At 44.0% G+C, this 27,902-nt stretch overlaps 1 protein-coding gene across 7 annotated transcripts in view; it reads left to right on the top strand.

The window, feature by feature from the left end:
* The window catches only part of NTNG1 (netrin G1), a 623,318-nt gene that overhangs the window by 440,368 nt on the left and 155,048 nt on the right, over window positions 1-27,902 (top strand). For 3 of the 7 annotated variants that reach the window (XM_073571673.1, XM_073571677.1, XM_073571672.1), the window contains one exon: window positions 14,613-14,672. The exons of 3 other annotated variants lie outside the window; for them this stretch is intronic. In XM_073571673.1, coding sequence (XP_073427774.1) covers window positions 14,613-14,672 — 60 coding nt within the window. Of the gene's footprint in view, window positions 1-14,612; window positions 14,673-24,621; window positions 24,801-27,902 lie in introns of all 7 variants that reach the window. One more of the 7 variants, XM_073571678.1, reaches the window with a different exon arrangement.

Genomic DNA, 27,902 nt, shown 5'->3' with positions numbered 1-27,902 from the left:
GATCATGTAGTGATGCACCAGCGATCCTTACAAGGTCGTATCGTTGTCGGAATCGCTGGTGCATCTTTATGTGTGACGGGGCCTTTAGTTAAACAAATTCCCTTGTAATCTTTACTCTAAAAAGTACCACCCCTATCATAACTGGAATTTTTAAGTGAAGGATGATATCTAGGTATAAGAAAACCTCAAAAGATTTTTGTAATGGAACGCAACTTTTTTCTTGTTTTTAAATTGTATTTTGTTTTCTATTTTTACTTTTATCAAAAAAGGTTTCATTATAACCCCTTCACCCCGAAGCCTGTTTTCACCTTCCTGACCGGGCCAATTTTTATAATTCTGACCACTGTCACTTTATGAGGTCATAACTCTAGAACGCTTCAATGGATCCCGGTGATTCTGAGAATGTTTTCTCGTAATATATCGTATTTTATGATAGAGGTTAAAAAAAAAATTTTGATATGCCTTGCCTTTGTTTGTTAAAAAACATGGAAATTTGGCAAAAATTTTGAAAATTTCGCAATTTTCAAACTTTTAATTTTTATGCTCTTAAATCAGAGAGTCATATTGCACAAAATAGTTAATAAATAACATTTCCCACATGTCTACTTTACATCAGCACAATTTTGTAAACATAATTTTTTTTTGTTAGGAAGTTATAAGGGTTAAAACTTGACCAGCGATTTCTCATTTTTACAACAAAATTTGCAAAACCATTTTTTTAGACACCATCTCACATTTGAAGTCACTTTGAGGGGCCTATATGACAGAAAATACCTCAAAATGACACCATTCTAAAAACTGCACCCCTCAAGGTACTCAAAATCACAATCAAGAAGTTTATTAACCCTTCAGGTGCTTCACAGGAATTTTTGGAATGTGGAGGAAAAAAATAATCATTTAATTTAATTTCACGAAAATTTTCCTGTAGACCTCATTTTTTTTTAGTTTTGCACGGGTAACAGGAAAAAACAGACCATACATTTTGTTGTGCAATGTCTCCTGAGCATGCCGATACCCCATATGTAAGGAAATCTTCTGTTTGGGCACACGGCAGGGCTCGGAAGGGAAGGAGTGCCATTTCAGTATTTGAATGTAAAATTTGCTTCCATAATTAGCAGTCACCATGTCACGTTTGGAGAGCATCTGATGTGCCTAAACTGTGGAAACCCCCCACAAGTGACACCATTTTGGAAACTAGACCCCTTATGGAACTTATCTAGATGTGCATTGAGCACCTTGAACCCTTAGGTGCTTCACAAAAGTTTATAATGTAGAACCATGGAAATAACAAAATCACATTTTTCCCAAATAAATTTTTTTAGCTCCATATTTTGCATTTTTATAAGAGTAACAGGAGAAATTGCTCCATACAATTTGTTGTGCAATTTCTCCTGAGTATGCTGATACCCCATGTGTGGGGGAATATTACTGTTTGGGCTTACAGCAGGGCTTCAAAGGGAAGGAGCGACATTTGACTTTTTGAATGTAAAATGTACTGAAATAATTAGCAGATGCCATATCTCATTTGAAGAGCCCCTGATGTGCCTAAACAGTGAAGACCCCCCACAAGTGACCCATCTTTGGAAATTATAACCCTTTGGGAATTTATGTACAGATGAAGTGACGATTTTGACTCCATGGGTGTTTTCCAGAAACAAGCAGCAGTGGATGTTGCTGAGTGAAAATTGCAAACTGCAGTTGTAGTGACCAGTCCGCTGTAGTGACCAGTACGTTGCAGTCACCAGTATACAGAGACACGCACCTGTAAATTAGGCAGGCTCTCATCATTACAGAAATGCCAAACATGTGGGCGCTAAATGTGGTTTACGCACACTGGGGCTCTTAAGGGAGGGGGTATTTGGATTTTGGATTTGTGAGCACCGAATTTGCTGAATTTCTTTTGGGACCATGTAGCCATTTAGCTTTTCCAGAGCCTTTATGCTACCAGTAACGTGGAAGACAAAGAAGAAACACAGTATGACAATATATAACAGTAGACAGCAAGTGCTAGTAAAAATATGATAATAAAAACAGGGTATTTAGTTGATACGTTTTTTGCAAAAAATGTATGCTAAGCCACTCCTCCAACGTCGTGGTATACCCATCTCGGAGCAGTCCTATCTAATGTATTTAAAACCTGATCATGTGAACAGTACCTATATGAGCAGGATTCAGAAAGACGCTTCCTGATATGGGCATGCTGTGTAAGACGGCTCTTTATGTGCATGTCACACAAGAGAGGGGCGAGAATCTCCCAAACCTTGCCTAAGCAAGAAACTAATAGATTAAAAACACGTGACATGCACGAAAGTGAACAGGTCGGTTGGACAGTGTTCACACCACCCAAAGACTGAAAGACAAATAAAAAACACAGTATGAAAAATGTGCAAAAATACTCTGTTGTAAAAAATATATAACAGTAGACAGCAAGTGCTAGTAAAAAATATGATAACAAAAACAGGGTATTTAGTTGATACATTTTTTGCAAAAAAGTATGCTAAGCCACTCCACCAACGTCATGGTATACCTGTCTTGGAGTAGCCCTATCTAATGTATTTAAAACCTGATCATGTGTACAGTACCTATATGAGCAGGATTCAGAAAGACACTTCCTGATGTGGGCACGCTGTGTAAGTGCATGTCACACAAGAGAGGGGTGGGAATCTCCCAAACCTTGCACAAGCAAGAAGCTAATAGATTAAAAATACATGTGACATGCACAAAAGTGAACAGGTCGGTTGAACAGTGTTCTCACCACCCAACCAATCTGTTCACTTTTGCGCATGTCACATGTGTTTTTAATCAGTAACGTGGAAGACCCAGATGACAGATATGAGTGAGAACTTGTTGTTTTTGTGGATTTAGTTGTGCCTTTTATTGGGAACATTGTACATAATGTTAGGGATCACATTTATCCGACGCTCTACACTGACCACTTACATTGGGGTTTCCATCTAAATCTCCAAGTGACCATCAGATCACAGGTCAGATGGCGTCCACAGTGCCTCCATCTGCCTTATTATAGGGAATCTTCCACCGGGGATTCTATCTGAATAACGTATTTAAAAGATTTAGATGGAAACCCCAGTGTAAGTGCTCAGCGCAGAGCGCAGGATAAATGTGCGCCGAGCCTTACTGTAATCTTTGGAGGCAGAATGAAAAAAATCAACAGCAGGTGAAGAATTGGTTTTATTTAATTTTTACGCAGTTCCTTTTGCGGTATAAAGGATTAGACAACATTATTCTTCCGGTTGGTGCAATTACAGCATTACCAGATTTATGTTGTGTTTTTATGTTTATATCACACACTAAAAGATGCTTTTTATTGTTTTTGCATCATCATATTTTGAGAGCTATAATTTTTTTCATATTTCGGCCGACAGAGTCATGTGCAGGCTTGTTTTTAGGCGGAACGAACTGACATTTCTATTGGTACCATTTTTGGGCACTTGACATTTTTTGATCGCTTTCTATTCAGATTTTTGGGAGGCAAAATAAACAAAAACCAGCAATTCAGGAATTGCTTTTTGTTTTATTATACTGTTCCGCGTTTGGTAAAATTGGTAAGGCAGCTTTATTCTTTGGTTCAGTATAATTACAGCGATGCCTCATTTATATTTTTTTTTAGGTTTTTGCACTTTTACACAATAAAAATAATTTTATGAAAAAATAATTATTTTTGCATCGCTTTATTCTGAGAGCTATAACTTTTTTATTTTTTCGCTGATGATGCTGTATGGTGGCTTGTTTTTGCAGGACAAGATGACGTTTTCAGCGGTACCATTTTTATTTACATCCGTCTATTTGATCGTGTTTTATTGAACTTTTTGTTCAGCAGTATGAGTTTTACAGAGTGGGTCACTACGGGTGCGGTGATACCAAATATGTGTACTTTTATTGTTTGTTTTTTTATTTACATAAATAAATATATTTAGTGGAAAAATATGTTTTTTTTTCTTTATTTAGGAATTTAAAAAAAATATATTTTTACACATGCTAATATTTTTATTTAACTTTTTTACATTGTCCCAGGATGGGACATCACTAAATAATGTCAGATCGCTGATCTGACACTGCACAGCAGAGTATCCTGTCTGCAAACTGACAGGCAGGGAAGGAGGCAGCGGGCGCTCACAAGCCAACTTCCCTGCAGGACCAAGTAGGTCCCCGCTGCCAACACAATCTCATTGCGATGTCATGATGGAAGCGCGCAGGGAGCCCCCTCCCTGTGCGATGCTTCTCTATGCTGCTGTCACTACTGACAACGGCATCATAAAGGTTAAATGCCTGAGATTGGTGCTAGCACCGGTTGTGGGCATTGCTGCGGGGTGTCAGCTGTCAGACACAGCTGACACCCGCACCCGATTGCTGCGGCGCTCAGCGTGAGGACGCGCGATCGGTGCGCCGTACTATTACTGCTGTTGGTGGGAACGCACCTCCTGCAGAGCACTACAAGTACGGCGCATGTCGGGAAGGGTTTTAAGATTAGGACGTTAAATAAAAAACAAGTAAAACACATGACTTTTATGCAAAAAATGAAGCACCTTACAATCGAGCTGCAGGCATGAACAAAATAAGAGCTTCCCGGCAAGACATAATATTTTCAGTTTCATAATTTTAAAGGTTGAAGATAGACATATACATAAGTCCATCGAGCTCAACTTATAACTAGAGTTGAGCGAAACGGGTCGAAAAAATTCAAAAGTCGCCGACTTTTGGCAAAGTCGGGTTTCATGAAACGAAACCCGACCCTAGGATGAGGTCGGCCACGAGGTCGGCGACTTACGCGCCAAAGTCGCGTTTCAAAAGTTTGTTTTGCGCTCTTTTTCAGCCAATCAGGATCCACGGACACTGTGGGCAACGTGATGACCTAGGCACGGGTCACCACCATCTTTCAGAAGGGCATGCAAGTGATTGGCTTGCTTTGGTGGGCGTCACAGGGGGTATAAAATGGCGTGCACGCCGACCGCCATCTTACTTCTGCCGATTTTAGTATAGGGAGAGGTTGCTGCTGATTCTGTAGGGAGAGCGTTAGGCAGGGAAGAAGACAAAAAAACTGCTTCTGCTGCTAGCGATTTGGCCTGCACAACACACAAGTCACTGTGTGTGCAGTGCAAGGGGAGGCTATATTGTGGTGTATCAGTGGTGTTGGTTGTTGGGCTGCCTTTTAAGGCTTCCTGACACGCTGGCATTGCTGTTTACCCACTGCTCCTCAAACTGCTTTTTTAAAAGCAATCCAATCTCCCTTATCCTCTAGTCACTTTTGTCACAGCTGTGCCATCGAGCCTGTCACATAGCGCTCAGATATCAGTGGGCCTCACACAATCCACAAGTGTCCAGTGTCCAAAAGTGCGCGCAGAGATTCAAAATCTCCATTATCCTCTCATCACTTTGGTCACAGGCAGCTGTGCCATCGAGCGTGTCACATAGCGCTCAGATATCAGTGGGCCTCACACAATCCACAAGTGTCCAGTGTCCAAAAGTGTGCGCAGAGATTCAAAATCTCCATTATCCTCTCGTCACTTTGGTCACAGGCAGCTGTGCCATCGAGCGTGTCACATAGCGAACAGATATCAGTGGGCCTCACACAATCCACAAGTGTCCAGTGTCCAAAAGTGTGCGCAGAGATTCAAAATCTCCATTATCCTCTCGTCACTTTGGCCACAGGCAGCTGTGCCATCGAGCCTGTCACATAGCGCTCAGATATCAGTGGGCCTCACACAATCCACAAGTGTCCAGTGTCCAAAAGTGTGCGCAGAGATTCAAAATCTCCATTATCCTCTCGTCACTTTGGTCACAGGCAGCTGTGCCATCGAGCGTGTCACATAGCGCTCAGATATCAGTGGGCCTCACACAATCCACAAGTGTCCAGTGTCCAAAAGTGTGCGCAGAGATTCAAAATCTCCATTATCCTCTCGTCACTTTAGTCACAGGCAGCTGTGCCATCGAGCCTGTCACATAGCGCTCAGATATCAGTGGGCCTCACACAATCCACAAGTGTCCAGTGTCCAAAAGTGTGCGCAGAGATTCAAAATCTCCATTATCCTCTCATCACTTTGGTCACAGGCAGCTGTGCCATCGAGCCTGTCACATAGCGCTCAGATATCAGTGGGCCTCACACAATCCACAAGTGTCCAGTGTCCAAAAGTGTGCGCAGAGATTCAAAATCTCCATTATCCTCTCGTCACTTTGGTCACAGGCAGCTGTGCCATCGAGCGTGTCACATAGCGCTCAGATATCAGTGGGCCTCACACAATCCACAAGTGTCCAGTGTCCAAAAGTGTGCGCAGAGATTCAAAATCTCCATTATCCTCTCGTCACTTTGGTCACAGGCAGCTGTGCCATCGAGCGTGTCACATAGCGCTCAGATATCAGTGGGCCTCACACAATCCACAAGTGTCCAGTGTCCAAAAGTGTGCGCAGAGATTCAAAATCTCCATTATCCTCTCGTCACTTTGGTCACAGGCAGCTGTGCCATCGAGCGTGTCACATAGCGCTCAGATATCAGTGGGCCTCACACAATCCACAAGTGTCCAGTGTCCAAAAGTGTGCGCAGAGATTCAAAATCTCCATTATCCTCTCGTCACTTTGGTCACAGGCAGCTGTGCCATCGAGCCTGTCACATAGCGCTCAGATATCAGTGGGCCTCACACAATCCACAAGTGTCCAGTGTCCAAAAGTGTGCGCAGAGATTCAAAATCTCCATTATCCTCTCGTCACTTTGGTCACAGGCAGCTGTGCCATCGAGCGTGTCACATAGCGCTCAGATATCAGTGGGCCTCACACAATCCACAAGTGTCCAGTGTCCAAAAGTGTGTGCAGAGATTCAAAATCTCCATTATCCTCTCGTCACTTTGGTCACAGGCAGCTGTGCCATCGAGCCTGTCACATAGCGCTCAGATATCAGTGGGCCTCACACAATCCACAAGTGTCCAGTGTCCAAAAGTGTGCGCAGAGATTCAAAATCTCCATTATCCTCTCGTCACTTTGGTCACAGGCAGCTGTGCCATCGAACCTGTCACATAGCGCTCAGATATCAGTGGGCCTCACACAATCCACAAGTGTCCACTGTCCACAAGTGTGTGCAGAAATTCTAAATCTCCCCTGTCCTATAGACACCTTGTACCTTGTTTTACATTACTATATAGTTTGTTGGATTTTGTCTACATTTCTACCAAAAATGAGGAAGGCTGGTGGAAGAGGCCGTGGAATTGGGCGGGGGTTGGCAGCTGGTAATGATGGTGTTGGTGGTGAATCTGATGGTAGTGGCAAGAGCAAAATAGGACCGAATGCAGGAGGTGCTGACCCTGCGTCATCGTCTGGCTACATAAGGCCTCGAACGCTTAGTTTTCTAGGAGTTGGCAAACCGCTTTTAAAGGCAGAGCATCAGGAAAGTTTTGTCTTACATTGCTGACTCAGCCTCCAGCCCTATCGCCTCCTCTTCTTCAGTTGTAAAAAGTAAAAGCACTGAGTCGTCATTGGAGGCTCATGTTCATGAACCACACCTTTCCTTGTGTCCTTCACCCCAACCAAGATTGAAGGATGACGCAGGCCATACTACTGATTACTCCATGGAGCTGTTTTCACATACCATGCCTGGATTATCAAGTGAAATGGTGAATTACCCAGGCCAAGATGAATCTGACATGGAGTGCACTGATGCACAGCCGCTGATGGATGATTCTGCTGGTACATTCACTCAGAGCACTACATTGTCCTCGCAGTGTACAGAGCCAGATTTTGACCCTGATGAGACTCAGGTGCCCCTTCCCGCACACTATACCACCATACACGGTGACACAGAGAAAGGTGCACATGACATAGAAGAGGAGGTGATGGATGACCCAGTTGTTGACCCAGATTGGCATCCATTGGGGGAAGAGGGTGCTGCTTCCAATAGCTCAGATGAGGAGCATCCACAGCAGACATCGACATCGCAACAGCTGTTATCTGGCAGGCCCGGAGCACTCCAAAGACAGGTTCCAAACATCAAAAGAGTTGCTGGACAGCTTGTCCAGAGGGTCAAAAGATCACAGCGTGCTAGGCCGCAAAATGTCTGCCAAAGTAGGAAGAGTGCAGTGTGGCACTTTTTTGAACAAAATCCTCATGATCAGGCCAAGGTTATCTGTAAGAAGTGCGCAAAGACCTTTAGCCGAGGGAAAAATCTGAAAAATTTGAATACCAGTTGCATGCTTAGACATTTAACCAGCATGCACTTGCAAGCGTGGACACAACACCAAACCTCAAGTGCCACATGTGCAACTGATCACAACGAAGGTAGTCAGCAACGCTACATTGTTTCCCCCACTGTAAGCCCACCGGTTAGCACAGCAGCAAATGTTGAGGTGTCGTTGCAAGACCACAGCAGTCAGGGAATCCCACTGTTATATCAACGAAAGACTGATTCTAGGCCATCAGAAAGAACACCAACTCCATCACCATCATCAAACCTCTCTCAGTCCACCCTGTCCACCGCTACTTCCACCATATGCAGCTCTCAAGTCCAGCTCACCCTCCCAGACACTATGAGTAGGTCAAGAAAGTACTCAGTCTCTCATCCGCGTACACTGGGTTTGAACGCCCACATTGCCAAACTAATCTCGTTTGAGATGATGCCCTTTCGGTTGGTGGAAAGCACAGCTTTCCGCGAACTCATGGCCTATGCAGTACCACGCTATGACCTACCCAGTCGCCACTTCTTCTCTCGCAAAGCCATCCCAGCCCTCCACCATCATGTGAAAGACCGCATTGTCCATGCACTCAAGCAGTCAGTGAGCGGAAAGGTGCAACTCACAACTGATGCATGGTCCAGTCGGCATGGCCAGGGCCGTTACGTGTCCATCACTGCGCACTGGGTTAATGTGGTGGATGCAGGGTCCACAGGGGACAGCGGTGGTGGGACAGTGCTGCCTAGCCCACGGTATAGGAAACAGTTGGCTGTAGGCGTTCGACCCTCCTCCTCCTCCTCCTCCAGAAGCGAAAGCTCGTCCACAGAGCGCAGTCGTACGAGCACTCCATCTGCAGCTGCCACTGTTGCACACGATGTGTCCCCCTATCGAGCAGCTAGTGGAAAGCGTCAGCAGGCTGTGTTGCAGATGATGTGTTTGGGCGACAGACACACCGCCGAGGTGCTGGCCGAGTACTTGAAGCGACAAACTGAGTCATGGCTGGGCAGTGTACATCTTGAGGCAGGCAAGGTAGTTAGTGATAACGGCCGTAATTTTGTGGCAGCCATAGCCCTTTCAAAACTCAGCCACATACCTTGCTTGGCTCACACCTTGAACCTGGTGGTGCAGTGCTTCCTCAAAAATTATCCGGAGTTAACAGCCCTGCTCCAGAAGGTGCGAAGACTGTGCGCGCACATCCGCCGGTCGCCTGTACACTCCGTTCGTATGCAGAAGCTGCAGCGATTGCTCCACCTTCCCAACCACCGCCTAATTATCGACATTGCAACAAGGTGGAACTCCACCCTGCACATGGTGGAGCGGCTGTGCGAGCAGAGGCAGGCCATAATGCATTTGTGGGAGGATACACGGCCAGGCACTTTGAGAGCAGACATGGAGTTGACAGGCGTGCAGTGGTCGAAGTTGAAAGACCTTTGTAAAGTCCTTCAGTGTTTTGAGGAATGCACACGGCTGGTAAGCGCAGACGACGCCATCCTAAGCATGAGCATCCCACTTATGCGTCTGCTCATGCAAACTTTGACGCACCTTTAGGAGCAGGCGTCTGCAGCCAATGTTGATGAGGAGGAAGAGGAGGAGGGAATCCTTGATGACATTCAGCCATTGTCTGCTCAGGGACCTCTCCTGGACGAGGTGGAGGAAGAAGAGGAGGAGGAGGATGATGGGGATGATTACTTAGGGGAGCAGGATGCATCTCGTGGGGCAAGTGAAAATGTTGGCGTGGCAAGGTCTGGTACAGGGTTTGTGCGTGACTGGAGGGATGTGGATTTGCCAGAAAGTGCTCCTCCACCCAGCACTCGCAGTGCATCATTGACACCGTGAACATTGGCCCACATGTCAGATTATGCCTTGCGGATCCTAAAAAGGGACACCCGCATTGCCAAAATGATGAACGATGACGACTACTGGTTGGCCAGCATCCTGGATCCACGCTATAAAGGCAAATTACAAAACATCATGCCACAGGAGAACCTTGACCTAATATTGGCTAATAAACAAGCAACTCTGGTAAATCGGTTGCTTTAGGCATTCCCAGCACACAGCAGCGGTGATGGTTCTCACACGAGCCGTACGGGCCGGGGGCAGCTTGGCAGAAGTGTTCGTGGTGCACACAGCAGAAGTGGTGTTGGAGACAGGGGTTTCATGACAATGTTGTGGACTGATTTTTCAAATACCGCTCACACAACTGGTAATACTGCATCGATGGAAAGTGACAGGAGACAGCAGTTGTCAACTATGGTTACAAACTACTTTTCCTCCCATATCGATGTTCTCCCACACAGGTCATTCCCCTTTGACTATTGGGCCGCTAAACTGGACACCTGGCCTGAATTGGCCCAATATGCCTTACAGGAGCTCGCTTGCCCAGCTGCAAGTGTGCTATCGGAAAGAGTCTTCAGTGCAGCTGGATCAATCCTGACAGAAAAAAGGACCCGTCTGTCAACCCAAAATGTGGATGATCTAACCTTCATTAAAATGAACCACGCATGGGTTTCCAAGGATTTTGTCCCACCTTCCCCTGATGACACATAGGGTGACAGAAAAATGGCTTGCTTTGGTCCACCTCTTCCTGGTACTTTACCTATTTCGCCTTTTGCATCAGCTGAATGTCCAACATCAACATATGCCACTTTCTAAAACTCCCTAACTGTGCTGCCTCCCCCCCCATGGCCGGGGACACCACCTACCGCACGACACTGTGCGAGTGCCGTTGCCCTGGACAGGTGGGTAGGCCGACTCTTGGGCGCGGGCACTGGCACAGGGTCCCTCATAGTGCAATCAAGTGTCTCTGACGGCGGTGGTGCACACCCGCCGTCAGACACACCGCTGTACTATGAGGGGCCCAGTGCCAGTACCGACGCCCACGAGTGGGCCCCCCTTGCTTGGGCAGGGCCCCAGCATTTGCAATCTTTACCTCTCCCTGCTCCTCCGCTGTGTAATCTGGGCCGTCAAATCCATACTGTGCCTGACACCGTCTGAGCCTGCCTCCTGAGACATATATTTTGAATGTGTACGCGATCCATACATGTTATCCGGGGATACGTTACCCTTTCTAACCTTTGTGCAATCACGTGCAATCCATACTGGGCCTAACACCGTCTGAGCCTGCCTCCTGAGACATATATTTTGAATGTGTACGCTATCCATACATGTTATCCGGGGATACGGTACCCTTTCTAACCTTTGTGCAATCACGTGCAATCCATACTGGGCCTAACACCGTCTGAGCCTGCCTCCTGAGACATATATTTTGAATGTGTACGCTATCCATACATGTTATCCGGGGATACGGTACCCTTTCTAACCTTTGTGCAATCACGTGCAATCCATACTGGGCCTAACACCGTCTGAGCCTGCCTCCTGAGACATATATTTTGAATGTGTACGCTATCCATACATGTTATCCGGGGATACAGTACCCTTTCTAACCTTTGTGCAATCACGTGCAATCCATACTGGGCCTGACACCGTCTGAGCCTGCCTCCTGAGACATATATTTTGAATGTGTACGCTATCCATACATGTTATCTGGGGATACGGTACCCTTTCTAACCTTTGTGCAATCACGTGCAATCCATACTGTGCCTGACACCGTCTGAGCCTGCCTCCTGAGACATATATTTTGAATGTGTACGCTATCCATACATGTTATCCAGGGATACGGTACCCTTTCTAACCTTTGTGCAATCACGTGCAATCCATACTGGGCCTGACACCATCTGAGCCTGCCTCCTGAGACATATATTTTGAATGTGTACGCTATCCATACATGTTATCCAGGGATACGGTACCCTTTCTAACCTTTGTGCAATCACGTGCAATCCATACTGGGCGTGAGAACGGCTGGCGAGCTGTTAAGCAAGCTACAGCACCTGTCCAGACAAGTACAGGGATTCCCTAGCGAGGAGACTTATTTGATTGTTTTCAATGTTGGGACAGCAATTTTTGGGGAGCACTATACTCTGGAGAATGATAGATGGGGCCCACCATACACTGGAACATTCCAAAGGTGGACATCAGACACTGGAGCAGCATTTACAGGGCCCATTATACACTAGAGCATTAGAAATGGGGCCCATTATGTTTGGAGCATTATTTGGGCCCATAAGACAGTGGAGCTTCATCCATGGGGACCAACATATACTAGCATTATGTGGAGCTCATCATATACTGTTTCAAACATTATATGGGACCAATGATTCTGTATGGAGAAATAGATGGGCCTCGTCATGAGATGTAAAAAGTGAGGTATTTTTCATTGTACTATACCGCTATTTATCTGCCGTATTGGAGCATGATGAGTTGTGGTATGTGTTAAAGGGGCGCTCTTTCACCCAGGGCACATGAAAACCTGCAGCCAGCCCTTCCCCCCCACAACTTTAGCCAAATAACCCCCATTTTTCAGTGCGTAACTTGTATTATGAAGTTAATTAAGGTTGACAAGCTTAAGTAAGAAGAATTGATGCTTTTGGCATTCAAATGGGCACTGTAGGTGTGTTTCCTGTCCTCCTCTCACTGCCGACTTTTATTCCCCATTGACTTACATTGGGTTTCGTGTTTCGGGACGACCCCGACTTTTCCCTATAATCGGACGATCTTGCTCGACCCGACTTTTGGAAAAGTCGGGTTTCACGAAACGAAACGCGACCCTAAAAAACCAAAAGTCGCTCAACTCTACTTATAACCTTATAGCACATTGATCTAGAGTAATGCAAAAACCCCATGAGGCATAGCCTAACTCCTTCCCGACTACTACTCCGGATTTCCGTCTTTAAAAAAAAAAAAATCTTTTATTGGTTAATGTTAGTTCCATTTACTCAACTGAATGTAATTTTTTAAAGAAAGCTGTAGCTTCCTTAGCTTAAATGGTAGGCTTGACTGCTTCTTGACTATCCATAGACTTTAAATATCTTGGTGATACACATTCTACTCTGTAGTGATGTTCTAAAACATCATTGAAAAGTAGAGCAGATGCATGTGATTGTGCAGCTGTATGAGATCATGCCTCTGCTGTCAGACACAGCCAGACTCCCCCATAAAGAAGGCAGAGAGGGTATATTACCATCTCTGCCTTTTGAATAGGTGGCTGTTTTTCCAAAAAGTCCCATATACTTGAATAGAAATAGCCATCCCTATATTTAGAAGCTAATAGCCAAATTGGACGGCAGCCTAAGAGCATTGCACCAGATTTGGACTGCAACTTTTCAGATAGTTAAATTATAAACTAGGGCCTTTAGTTAATTAAGAATGGTGATTTTTCTCTAGATCAGAGAGTGGGGTGGAGTCAGACACTCCTGATTCATGAGCAGACAAACAGCTCTTCATCAATCATGAGTGTCTGACCAGTGCCGCACATCTCAGTGTACCTCGACAAAAAACCTTACTCCAGTCATTGACTGGCATAAAATTTCTGGTAAAGGGAATGCCATAGTTTGTCATGAAATAGACAAGCTGTGGTGTCATGCCTCCGCCGCTTCCCTGTCCTGTCCTGTCCAGCTCTTCCCAATTTGAAAGAGCTGGGAGAAACTGGAATGAAAATGCCAAAAGTTGCACTTTTGTGCAAATCTGAGTTGTGCAAAAGAAAAAGATGTCTTTTCAATGCAATTTATACCAGAATTCTGGAAAAAATACTTTGATGAAGCAGGACAAATTCTTGAATTATTTTTATTTGGATTTTACCCTTTATGGAATATTTTTCATGTATGCTAAAGATTGAGATGCCAAACAGGAAATGTAAAGCTATGTCCACATGTATGCAGAAAATTTCTGCATGAAAACCGGACTCCTTCCCCTAAAACGCGCGTTTTCCGCGTGGTTTTTGTGCAACACACACGCGTTTTTTATGCGTTTTTTTCCAGAGCGGTCCCAGCCTCATAGAAAATAGCTAGAAATGCGGACTTTTCCGCGAAATTAATGAGCATGCTGCGGAAAAAAGTGCATAAATATGCACAAAAAGTGCGGAATTCATTAAAATGAATGGGATGCTTCTTTTAAGCATTTTTTAAGCATTTTATTTGGTAAAACCATGAAAATAACGCGAAAGAAATGCTTACGTGTGCACACAGCCTAAGACTTCCATGAAACTCAATGAGAGGTAGCTAATATAGTGCGATACATAGTACAGCGGGGAGATTTTAACCATCATGTCAATTATTATTAAATGATTATTTCACTCTCAAATATAATGCTAAAATTAGCTGCTAGGTAACTGGACACTAATAATAACCCTCATAATTTTCCATTTAATCTCACTTACTACATCATACAGTATACTGTTTTTGTCAAATATAAAATAGCGCATATATAATCTGTGATATTTTGTGTCAATATCCTCATATTTGAACTTGTTTTCTCTTTTATTTACTTTACTTTTTCGTACTTTTTTTTTCTTTTCTAATTCGATTTTTCTTTCCTTCCCTGTCTGTCCAGTTTTTTCCAAAGTAGCCCACTCTACTGTGCCACCAGCTCGAGTATCGAGTCACAAGAGAGGTAGGAAACCCTCCATTCATACAGTGGCTCTGCTTTGTGTTGCATACAGATTAAACAGATTTTATTCCACCCAATAACATGGTCAATTTTGAGGAGTTTTTTCTTTTTTTTTAATTTTGTCTGATTTTACTTTATTTAAATTTGAAAAATGTGAGAGGCTACCAATCTATTTCGAGGGCTAAATTGACCACACATAGTCCATCCTACGTAATCGGGATGTCCAATAGAAAAGATAAAAATTGGATCAAATAAGAAAGAAAAAAAAAGACAAAGCATTCCTTTAGCTAGCACATTTAATATGACTGGCATAAGACCCAAGAAAAACACCACATTTTCTGTCTAGTATGGATGTGCTGCTATCATTTCTAGTCCATATTAGATCTTTCCAGTTTTTTTTCGGGTGCTTAAACTCGTAATCTATAAGTCATTTGCTTCTTGGAGAAATTGAAATTAATCTGCTATGGATTAATGTAGATGTTGGCACCGTGTGCCCGAGATAACCAGATACTTGGCTCCTATGATTCAGTTTTTAATTCCAGGAGCGGAAGCATTTTCAGTGAGTTATCACATAAAATAAAGAAAAACTACAGTATATCTCGCAATAAAAGATCTACAGCTTTAATTAAAAAAAGGGAAATCCATTTTAAATGCAAAAATAATATCTAAACAGAAGCTTATATTAATAATTTCATAAAAAAAAAGTCAATTTGCAACTGTATAGCTGTAGATTCACTGACATTTTTGCGTGAATCCATAGAAAAATCAGTCTGTGTTAGATGCGGTTTGCCGTAGATTTGCCGCACATTTCATCCTTTGCGCTGCAGCACAGAGCCGGTGATGCGTGAACACACAAAGGACCCCTACACTTCCCATAGAAAAACTGTCTCCACCAATAATGTCTTGAACACCACGGTCGTCACATGGATTGCGCTATATTTCTGGATTTACTGTTGGTGCAAAATTAACACTGAACATCTGCATCAAATTCTCCCTGTCGGAGCCCTGTCTTACATAACTAATCTTCATTACTTACAGACATTTTGTTTTCAATGACTTCTCTTATAAATACCGTACATGACTCATTTGTAGTTTGTTGGAAGATAATGCTGCGAGGGTCAATCATTATTAACTATGCTTTCTTGAGAAAAAATGGCTAGAAACATTGTAAATGCAAAAAGAGTTCCATCCTAAAGGGCCAAAGACTTTTCCAACACTCAGTCTACTGCAGTTAATTCCATGCCATTAATTATAGATGGAAGGATGATTATAGCTTTGGTTTCTGCCTTTCAAAACCATCCACCTGTTAGAGCCCCTATGTACTAAACTCTGCCTCTTATTTTCAGAATGTTTGCACATATTATATTAAAAGGAACCTGTCATGCAAAAAATGCTATTAACCTGCAGATATGGGGTTAATCTGCAAGTTATTAACATTCTGAAGCTGCCAGGTGCCCACACTTTATTCTTTCCTTAAGCCTTGGGCTTTCAGTCATAGAGGGATGGCTGGTACGCCTCCAGTCACCGCCCAGTACATTTTAACGTCATCTTTAATCATAGCCCAGCACTAACTGACAGCGAGCTCCAGTGCTGAGCCAGCTGTCAGTCAGTGCCAGGGCAGAGTTACATCCACTGCTCACTATACACTGAGTGGTGACTGAAGCCGTGCCGGCCCACCCTTATGACTAAAAGCCCACGATTGCAGGGAGGAATAAAGTTCATATTTCCATAGCGCTAACATATTCCACAGTACTTTACAATTCAGAGGACACATGTACAAACAAATTAAGACATTACAGAGAAACACATCATTGATCAAATTCCTGGAGGAATGAGGCCTCTGCTCATAAACTTACAGTGTATAGCTTCCCTGAACTGGGAATAGATAAAGAAGTAACAACAGGACAGGCATTTTCCTAGACTTGCTGTCATTAGTCCAATCAGTCAGCTAGTAATGCCCCTTTAATCATACCCTTAAGCAGGTTGCCCTATTACAATTAGTGCACAAATGATATATTGATGCCAAACAGAAAAATTAATTCCTTTAATCAGTCATAAAAATATATAAAACAACTTCAAAGCATTAAATAAACTAGCGAGATTTAACACAGTGTAAAAAATCAGGAAACAGAATTTGGGGGTGTGGGGCACCTGGAAAAACACCCAAGGTGGACATATCATTAGTGGAACCTGTGCACCTGTTCAGGGGCCCAAGATGTAAGGGGGACACTACCACCCCCAAAACTGGTGGAATTGTGGAATTGTCCATTATGATGAGCTATTGGATGACAAAGAGGCCATATACTGTTCCTGCACAGGGGACCTTTTCTTTTGTGTCTGCCACTGAAGAAACCTAAATGTACCCTATATATGATGATAGACAGTACGTAAAGCCAAGGAACATAAAGCTAAAGTAGTTGGAAGAATGACATGGAGCAGATTTTTCTAAAGGGAAGTTATCAAAACACCAAGTACACCACCATCTGACACGAATTTCCCTGGAATGAGTTTCGCTAAAACTTATTACAATAAGTAATTTTATCGTTAGAATATACCATAACTTAATCAAAGGTCCAGAAAGGAAAAGAGCCATGGTCTCCAACCAGGCGTTGTCCATAGGACTGAACCTTAGCCCATGTAATTCTAGTCAGGCTAAATAGAAGAGCAAGGAAAGTTCCGGGGCCCAAGGCACCAGAAGGACCCACTAAGTCTTGATTTCAGTCTGTGTCATATGCATACATCTAAAATAGATTAGTGCTATGGTGAGGCCACTCCATAGAGGACAGCTACCAATTGTCTTATACTGAGCTGTTTAATCTTCTAGATGCCGCTGTCAATAGTGACATCCCCATTTCTTCCGCCAATCATTCTGCAACATGGTTGTGGGGTGCCTACTGAAGAGCCAGGGTGTCACGTGTGTTTGTGCAACTATGAGGCTGTGCTTCATAGAAGATAGGTAATTTTAGAACATTGAAAAATGACAATATTTCAGTGTATTGTGCAACTAATCAAGTTAAATAAAAAATAGAAAACAAAAGTTTTATAACCCTCTTAGGCTAGTTTCACACTAGCATTTTTCTGCGCTGCGTTTGGTGCGCACATCAAACGCGTGACAAAAATGCATACAAACACTTGTAAACGCTGCTTTTTTTGTAGCATTATCGTGCACGGTAAGGCAAAAAAAGCAGCGTTTGTGTGACATCGGCGGGTATGCCCGCCGATGCCCCTGCTGCTGCGGCACGCGCCGCAGCGTTCCCTCACCTGCGCGCTCCCGTCCGGTCACGCGCCCGCCGTCCTCTCGGCCTCACGGCGGCTCCTGGCTCCCGCCCCCTGGTTCGCGCACGCCACCTCCCACGCCCTCTCTCCAGCGGTGGGCGGCGCTGAGGGGCGGGTCCAGGGGACGCACTTCCGGGGGTGTGCTGTATTTCAGGCGTCCTCGCTGTCAGGAGGACGCCTGATGATTGTGTAGTTTCTCTGCACCCTCTGGCCTCTACAGTTTGCCTGTAGTTTAACCTCTCTCTGCCTGTTTCTCCCTGTCGTCCTCAGCCTCGTGTCTCCCTTCCCACCCAGCCTGCCTGGGCGCTGCCTTCCTTCCATTCCCTGTGCCGTCCTCTGTCTCCAGTCCGCCTAGGTCTTCCACTTGTCTTTCTCCCGTAGTGTTCCTCCCCTGTGCCACTGGTCCTTGCTCGTTTTTCGCTCCGTCACCTTCCCAGTCCTTTTGTCCGTGGAGCCGTCCCTCTTGGTTCCGGCTGTCGCGCCTCCGTCCTCTGTGGTCCTGCCCCTAACGATCCCTGTATAGGGGTCGGTCTTCACCTGGCGTGCTCGGCCCAGGGGCTCCGGATCCGTGACCCAGAGGGTCCACTCTCTACGTAGTGTTCCCTCATTATTACAGTTTGTATGCGTTTTCAAGCGTTTTCCGTGCGTATGCGGTTTTTATGCGCATGGTGTCACAATCACAGGAGGAAAATTCTAGAAAAATTCTTGCATCAGACACCACCAATGGGACATCAGTGGGCGTGTGTTATGGGAATTCTTTATATAGACCCAGTTTACAGCTGAATTCTTCACATTTCCTTACAGGAAAGATGTATATCTTTGTACCGTGTTAGCCAGTGGATAGAAAAATATTCAGGATTGAGAGTCCTCAGTAGTTGATACCTTTTAATGGCTAACTGAAAAGATGGTAATACATTGCAAGCTTTCGAGACTACTCAGGTCTCTTCATCAGGCTAGACTAATACAAAATCTGAAGTCACATATTTATGCACAATACAGCCTAGAAAAAATGCAATAGATAAGACAAGTGACGTGAAGCAGAACTATCAATATGGGAGAGGGAGAAACATAAATATAAACATTGGACCAGTTCATAGATAAGGAGTCTGGATGTTTTATGGTCCTCTGATTGGGGTCTAGTTCTGTGTTGCCCCGCAAGGTTTTAAAAGGAAATTCCTTAATTGATGTAAAAAGACATAAATCCATGCGACACATTCATTCCAGCACTGAGAGTGTCAAAGTTCGTCATAAATTTGTACTCCCAAACTCGTCTCTCTCTGAGATGTGAAGTTACCTTTCAATACCAGTAATTTCATATCCATGCTGCTGTGATCAGGGATACAGAAATGTTTTGCCACAGGTAGAGCCATTCTTTTTTCTCTTATTGTGTGACGATGAGCATTCATCCTTGTTCTAAGCTTTTGCCCTGTCTCCCCTACATACAGATCCCCAGTTGGACATTTAGTACAAATAATTAAGTATACCACATTAGATGTAATGCAGGTGAAAGTACCTGGGATCTTGTAGTCCTGATGTGAGTTGGGGATCTTTATCTTGTCCGTGGTCATTATAAATGGACAGGTTTTACATTTTTTCTGGTTGCACGGAAAGGTTCCTGCAGCTGTTGGAGAGGACAGGGAGCTTCTGACAATGATGCTTCTTAAATTTGGGGGCTGCCTAAAACACAGCAGTGGGGGGTCTGGAAAAATGGATTTTAATCGGGCATCTTTTTGTAGTAAAGGTTATAATTTCCGTGCAGCTCCCCTTAGCACCTCCAGATTTGGGTTGTAGGTGACTACTAGAGGCACTCGGTTATTTTCTTCTTTAGCTTTGTAATGTAGCAGGTGATTCCTTGACAATCTGGTGGCTCTTGTAATTTGGTTTTCAATTGTTCTTGGATGGTAACCCTGATTCAAAAAGGTCTTTTTGAGGCGACCAAGGTGTTTGTCTCTATCCATGGGGTTGGAACATATACGATTGTATCTGATGGCTTGGCTATAGATAATAGATTTCTTTATGTGTTTTGGATGGAAACTGTCCCATTTAAGGTATGTTGGACGGTCGATTGGCTTCTGATACAGGGATGTCTCTATTTCATTGTTTTTTAGCTTAATGATGGTGTCCAAAAAATTAATCTCGGTACTGGAGTAGTTGAGTGTTAAATTGATGGTGGGATGAAATTGATTAAACTGTTTGTGGAACGTCTTTAGCTGTTGCTCAGACTCCATCCAGATGATTAAAATATCATCAATGAAGCGGTAGTAGGCCAGGGGCCTGATGGGGCATGAGGACAAAAAATTGCTTTCAAGCTTGGCCATGAAAAGATTTGCATACTGTGGAGCCATTTTACTTCCCATAGCTGTGCCAGTCTCCTGTAGATAGATCCTGTTGTCAAATTCAAAGTAATTGTGGGTGAGGATGAATTTTATAAGTTTCACCACAGCATTAGCATCAGTCCCTGTGTTTTCCATGAAGAATTTGCAGGCATGTAAACCATCTTGGTGTGGGATATTAGAGTACAAAGATTCCACATCCATGGTGGCCAGGATGGTTCCTTCTGGTAGAGGACCTATTGCTGCTAGTTTATTCAATAGGTCAGTTGTGTCCTGAATGTAGCTGGATGTATCCTTCACCAGTGGTTTAAGAATACCCTCTACCCATCCAGATACCTGCTCAGTGAGGGTGCCCACACATGAAATTATAGCCAAGCCATCAGATACAATCGTATATGTTCCAACCCCATGGATAGAGACAAACACCTTGGTCGCCTCAAAAAGACCTTTTTGAATCAGGGTTACCATCCAAGAACAATTGAAAACCAAATTACAAGAGCCACCAGATTGTCAAGGAATCACCTGCTACATTACAAAGCTAAAGAAGAAAATAACCGAGTGCCTCTAGTAGTCACCTACAACCCAAATCTGGAGGTGCTAAGGGGAGCTGCACGGAAATTACAACCTTTACTACAAAAAGATGCCCGATTAAAATCCATTTTTCCAGACCCCCCACTGCTGTGTTTTAGGCAGCCCCCAAATTTAAGAAGCATCATTGTCAGAAGCTCCCTGTCCTCTCCAACAGCTGCAGGAACCTTTCCGTGCAACCAGAAAAAATGTAAAACCTGTCCATTTATAATGACCACGGACAAGATAAAGATCCCCAACTCACATCAGGACTACAAGATAACAGGTACTTTCACCTGCATTACATCTAATGTGGTATACTTAATTATTTGTACTAAATGTCCAACTGGGGGTCTGTATGTAGGGGAGACAGGGCAAAAGCTTAAAACAAGGATGAATGCTCATCGTCACACAATAAGAGAAAAAAGAATGGCTCTACCTGTGGCAAAACATTTCTGTATCCCTGATCACAACAGCATGGATATGAAATTACTGGTATTGAAAGGTAACTTCACATCTCAGAGAGAGAGACGAGTTTGGGAGTACAAATTTATGACGAACTTTGACACTCTCAGTGCTGGAATGAATGTGTCGCATGGATTTATGTCTTTTTACATCAATTAAGGAATTTCCTTTTAAAACCTTGCGGGGCAACACAGAACTAGACCCCAATCAGAGGACCATAAAACATCCAGACTCCTTATCTATGAACTGGTCCAATGTTTATATTTATGTTTCTCCCTCTCCCATATTGATAGTTCTGCTTCACGTCACTTGTCTTATCTATTGCATTTTTTCTAGGCTGTATTGTGCATAAATATGTGACTTCAGATTTTGTATTAGTCTAGCCTGATGAAGAGACCTGAGTAGTCTCGAAAGCTTGCAATGTGTTACCATCTTTTCAGTTAGCCATTAAAAGGTATCAACTACTGAGGACTCTCAATCCTGAATATTTTTCACATTTCCTTGGATTTTCTCTTGACAACATGGATCTGCGCTGGAAGACTTTTTACTTCAACTTGGATCTGGACATCAGGATGGCTCAGGCTTATGCAGTTGCTTGCCATCAACAAAGGGAGATAGAGAGACAGCAAAGACAACAGCGGGGGCGTTTGTGGACACATCCGATTGTTGAACTCCGGGAGAGCCGTGGAGCACCCTCTACAGCGAGCTCCAGGCAAACCCGGAGAAATTTACGGACTATACACGGATGTCCCAACAAAGCTTCAGTAATTTACTTGCTCGTGTTCAACAATCCATCCGTAGACAGGACACACAGCTCCGTCGTGCGATTCCTCCTGAGGAACGGCTCCTGGTCACATTACAGTACGTAGTATTTAAAAAACAATGCCTGCCTAATTTTATTTGTTCTCTCAGATGTACTATGAATTATTGTTCTTCCGTGTACTTAACCAAAGGCTGCAGCATTATTGTTATGCCATGTAGTAAAGAAAAGGCTGCATATTTATGTTTATGCCTTTTTTTTTGTAATTTTATTTTTTGGTGTTGTAAAAATCCAGATACACAAATATTAATTTTTGTTGGTTCTCTGTTTCCCAGATTCCTGGCTACTGGAGAGACCCTCTCTTCACTGCACTTCCAGTACCGGCTTGGAATCCACCTTGTCGGGAATAGTTGCGGACACCTGCCGGGCTTTGTGGGACGTTCTCTGTCCCGAATTTCTGCCCCTCCCCACCGTGGAAAAGTGGATTGAAAATGCAGAAAGATTCTAGACAGTCTGCAATTTCCCCAACTCTTTTGGTGCGGTGGATGGGAAACACATCCGGATAATAAAACCAAAAAGAACTGGATCAGAGTACTATAATTACAAAAAGTACTTCTCTACAGTACTCATGGCCATTTCTGATGCAGACTGTAAGTTTGTTGCAGTGGACAATGGGGCATTTGGCCGTGGGAATGACTCCCAGGCTTTCAAGAACTCTGACATGGGCCGGAGGTTGTATGGCAACCAGTTCAATTTCTCCATGCCACGTCCTCTTCCCAACACCGAAGGTCCGCCACAGCCCTTTGTAATGGTTGGGGATGAGGCATTCCAGATGTGCCAAAACCTCCTCAAACCCTACCCCAGCTGGGACTTGGACCACAACAAAAGAATTTTTAATTACAGGCTGACCAGGGCAAGAAGAACTGTAGGGTGTGCCTTTGGTATACTTGTCTCTAGATGGCGCATTTTAACAACAGCCATTAATCTGAAACTGGAAACAGTGGATGAGGTGGTGAAGGCCTGTGTGGTTCTACACAATTTTGTTATGGTTAGAGAGCATCCGAACTTTGAACTTGATGATGCCGCTCCTAACCCCTTGCCAGAATTTAATCAGCACCCTCTCAGGTCATCCGTTGAAGTTGGCCAAATGAGGGACCAATTTGCGGCCTACTTCAACTCAGATCTAGGATGGGTGGCCTGGCAAGACCAAATGGTGTAACAAAGTTTACTTTTGTGTTAATGTTAATAAAAAAAATTGTTGATACCTGGACTGAGTGCACTCTGTCTTTTTATGCTTCAATATAATATTCAACTGGCCAGGTGTACGATTGAATTCATGATGCTGTGTTTTGTGCATCCTTCATTTAATAGTACTCAAGACCAGGTGACTATACATACACACAACTTGTATGATCTTTATTATCTTTACACTTTGAGTTCAGTGTGATGCGACGGTGGAGATAATACAACTAATATTTGTGTCACCTGTCATGATGTTACAATTATTCATTTTGGAATGCAGGAGCATCCCTAACTATTTATGAGACCTAACACTGTGACTATCCATATCAGTTGTATTAGCATCACTGTGGCCAGTTTAGAACTCAAGACTGTATACATAATAAAGTTGATACAACTTCTACAATACCCAGGCCTGGTGTCATGCTGAAGTGAGAACGGCAAAACTAACGCATCCACACTTCAGACGCTTATCACACATTGTCAGGAGAATACACATAAGAGGTTAACTGCTGCAGCGCTTCAGTCTGAGTTATATATATGCAGACTGAAACGACGCTGCTGGTTACAACTCATGTGTATTCACCTGCCCATGTGTGATCGTTCTGATACAAGGCCAGGGTATTGTACATATGACGGGTGTTTTCCACATCATCTACTCAGTTTATCCACACACACTGAATAGAGGATGAGGTTAATTACAAGGTCAATCTATAATAACCTTGGATTGTATAACAAAGAGTTAAATGATGTTAAAACAGACCATAGTGAAGTTACTGTTTTGGATACAAACCAAGGTAACAATAGATAGGCCTTGCACTCAACACCATCCTCTATTCAGTCTGTGTTTTATTTCCTGACTGAAGAGACTGATGTGGAAAATACAAGTCATATAGATTTCTGGTTTTGACTACACATATCTGCAAGATTGACACGAGTAAACGTGTCATTAATGGAGCTATGTGTTGACAAAAAAGAAAAATGTACGGCGAAGTGTGTGTACGGCGCAGTGTGTGTTGGCAGCGAAAGACACATTAAACCAAACTTTTTTTGAACAATAAAAATTGCACATTTATTTTTTTCAACTAAAAAAAAAAATTATTTTTCTTTTGAAAGACGTTTGGGGGAAGAGTGGGATACTTTGGTCATGTGGAGAGATGAAGAACGGCTGGAAATTGAGGAAGGGGTTCTAGGTGAAGGGGCTACTAGAGTACTGGGGGAAGGGAGATCAGGCATGGAACTGGAGGCTGGTTGAGAAATGTTGGAAGGAGAGGGGGGACTGTCTAATTTTGTTTCTTCTTCTTTGGGGCAGGAGTCACCTGCCTGTACCGACTACCACCTTGTGACCGCCTTACAGTTGTTGACCGCCTCGAGATGTTGGACCATGTCTGTGAAGATAAAATATGGAATGTGGGTCTCCCCTGGGCTGCTCGGTGGAGGCGCTGGCGGTGCTCCTTGCAGGAGAACTTGTGGTGTCGGTGCTAATTGAAGGTGAAGTGTGCGCGGTGCTTCTGGTGGGAGAATAGGTGGTGGTGCTCCTATCAGGTGAAGCGGTGGCGGTGCTCCTGTGATGAGGAGTGGCGGCGGTGCTCCTCTGAAGAGGGGTGGTGGCGGTGCTACGATGAGAAGAGGTGGTGGTGCTCCTCTGATGATGAGTGGTGGAGGTGCTCCTGGAATGATGAGGAGTTGTGGCTGTGCTCACATGCTGATGATGCGAAGTGGCGGTGCTCCGATCCGGAGATGATGTAGTCTCTGTGGTCCAAACAGGAGAAGAGATGGTGGTGGCCCAAGCAGATTTTGCGCTGGAGGTGCGCCAAGATGTGGAAACGGTGGCAGTACTGGTGCTCCAGACAGGAGCAGCGCTTGATATGGTGGTGGCGGGGGTGGAGTGTCCTGCAGCACTCGGCATTGGTGTGATGTAGTGGTGTCCAGCTTGGCTAGGAATGCAGTTGGCCGTGCTGTGGTATGCAGCAGAAGTCGGTACTGTGGTGAAGCGAGTCAGTGGTGGCACAGGTGGGAATGACACCACTGACTGCTGCACATACTGATTCTGCTGCATAGCCTGCAAGAAAGCAGTGTTGCAGGCATGTAACACATTCAGCTGTTGCTCAGGACTAAGGTGATCCACCATGCCCCGTTCAATTTTGCTAAAGAAATGGTGTGCTGGTCTATTGAGGTCGGTCTCCAGCCGTTCAAGGCGCTGGTCGGAAGAGTGGATGAGGTGTTCCATGTGGTTAAAACCACATTCCATTAGTGAAAAACCACTTTCCACTCTTTCGGCCAGCGTCTTGAGGCTAGCATGAAAGGCTTCGCTCAAGTGCATGAACTCGGGCATGACATTCCTGTCCGAGGCCCTCTGCTGCTGGCGGGTAGTGCCCGCATAACCAGTGGCAGAGACCTGGGACAGGGGAACACCTGATTGACCAGCTTCCTGGTCACCAGCTGTCTGTGTTGCTGACATTCAACTTGCTTCCTGGCTGTCGGATGGCTGGGACGGGTCCGAGGTCGATCGATGAAGAACCGCTCCAGGGACAGGTTGCAGGGTGCTGCTCCAGGTGCTGTTGAAACAAAAGTTAAAAATTAGTATCATGCATTTACAAGAAGGATCATCTGTGGAAGATAAAATCACCGATTATGTTCAATGAAAACCCCCCCAAAAAAAGGAAATTATACTTACGCTCTGGTGGCAAGGAACGGTCGTAGGAATTCCAAAGCACGATGATATCAGTACTTGGTTCTGCTCCTTGCCGGTGAGCCACTGCGAACCTGTCCCTCAGCACGAACATCAGTGTTGAAGCGGTCCTTCATCGAGCGCCAACGTGTGCGGACTTTGTTCACTGTTGAAAAAATAATAAAATAAACATTATACAATGCACAGCTGGCAACATCTTGTATAATCACGCACATCTGATTTCCCTTGTCAAACAGTCAATGCGGCATCAAAAAAAAAATCAATACACAATGCATTGACTGTTGAACCTGAGGACACTTGTGTGTTCATTGCAAGAATATATCTTGCAGTAAACACACAAGTATCATCAGGTGCAAGAGATAAAGCATGAAAAATACAGCATTAAAAATCACAATGCCTTGACTATTGAACCTGAGGACACTTGTGTGTTCACTGCAAGAATATATCTTGCATTAAACACACAAGTATCATCAGGTGCAAGAGATAAAGCATGAAGAATACAGCATTAAAAATCACAATGCCTTGACTGCTGAACCTGAGGACACTGTTATGGTCCCTGATAGAATCTATCTATCAGGAAACAAAACAGTATCCTCAGGACAAAAACTCAATGCGGCATCACACAACAGGGAAATACTTACATAACGCCTACTTTAAAGTTACAGAGGTGCTGTCCCAGCCCTCCATCAAAGCAGCGGCCACATCATTCCAGAGCTGCCGGGTCACCACAATGTCCTTGTACTGCTGGTCACAGCTGTCCCACAACGGGACACGCTCCTGGACTAGGATGATCAGTTGCTCGTTGTTAATGTACAGGTCTTCATCCCGTTGTGAAACCTAGAAAAGAAATACATTAGAATTGTGGAAATTGTGGAGAATGGTATAGAGAAAAAAAATAGAACATGAAAAACAGGACATAAAAACAGGAATAGAAAACAGAATTTAAAATAAAAGGTAACTTTAAATAATGGATACTTACATTGTGTCTACTCCCCGCTGGGCCTTGTGTACGCTGCTCCGGCTGTTCCGGCTCACTTGGCTGGTCCGATGCTGAGGTCTGTAAAAAAGAACAGAAATAATTACCGATTTGGAGAGGCAGGTATACTTACACAAAGGCAACAAAATACTCACCTCCCACTCTGCTTCTTCCAATTCTTTCCTGGAAGGACTGTATTGGGATCCAGAAGACATGCTGAAAAAAAAAAAAAAAATTAGTACATAATATATTTTAAAGGACGGGCTCACATAAATTAATTTCAGAAAACTCACATTATAGCTGCTGTGTTCTCCAAAGTAGTGGATTGTCTCTGGCTGGGTGGGTGTTGTCTTGTCTTCCAGTCTGTCTGGAGAGTAATGATATGGCACTACAGACCACATCTTTTATCTACCCTCCTCCAAAACAATGTTGCTTGTTTAGGGGGTGTATTAAACAAGTGTCTAGACATTGTTTACTCTGAAATCGCGTGGGCTCAAAAAGCGCTGACAAGCGCACATCAGCGACACCATAGACTATAATACATTTTTTTTGTGCATTTCATGCACAGACGTGCGCATGCGATTTTTTAATGATGTTGGACGGAACAAAAAATGCAACATGTAGCGTCCGGCGCGTCTAGTCGCACACCTGGAAAATGCACAGCGCACGCAAACGCTGAGGCCCACATGCAATCGCTGGACACTGCGCCTGCCATTTTAAAGATAGGGGACAATTGCTAGTGCGACCGATAGCGCACAATGCTCTGCGAGATAAAACGCAAGTGTGAAACCTGTCTTAGTCCTGAATCATAAATTCAGTCTATTTTAAAATAAAAAAATAAGCATATGTGGTATCATCATATGCTTAATTTACAAACTAATGAAATTTCATAATATCTATAGCACAAAACAGGAAATAATCTAAA

The sequence above is a fragment of the Dendrobates tinctorius genome, unplaced genomic scaffold (assembly GCF_039654945.1).
Source record: "Dendrobates tinctorius isolate UK_male_01 unplaced genomic scaffold, ASM3965494v1 ptg000029l, whole genome shotgun sequence".
Taxonomy (NCBI): Eukaryota; Metazoa; Chordata; class Amphibia; order Anura; family Dendrobatidae; genus Dendrobates; species Dendrobates tinctorius.
This window is presented reverse-complemented; position numbering and strand designations above follow the sequence as displayed.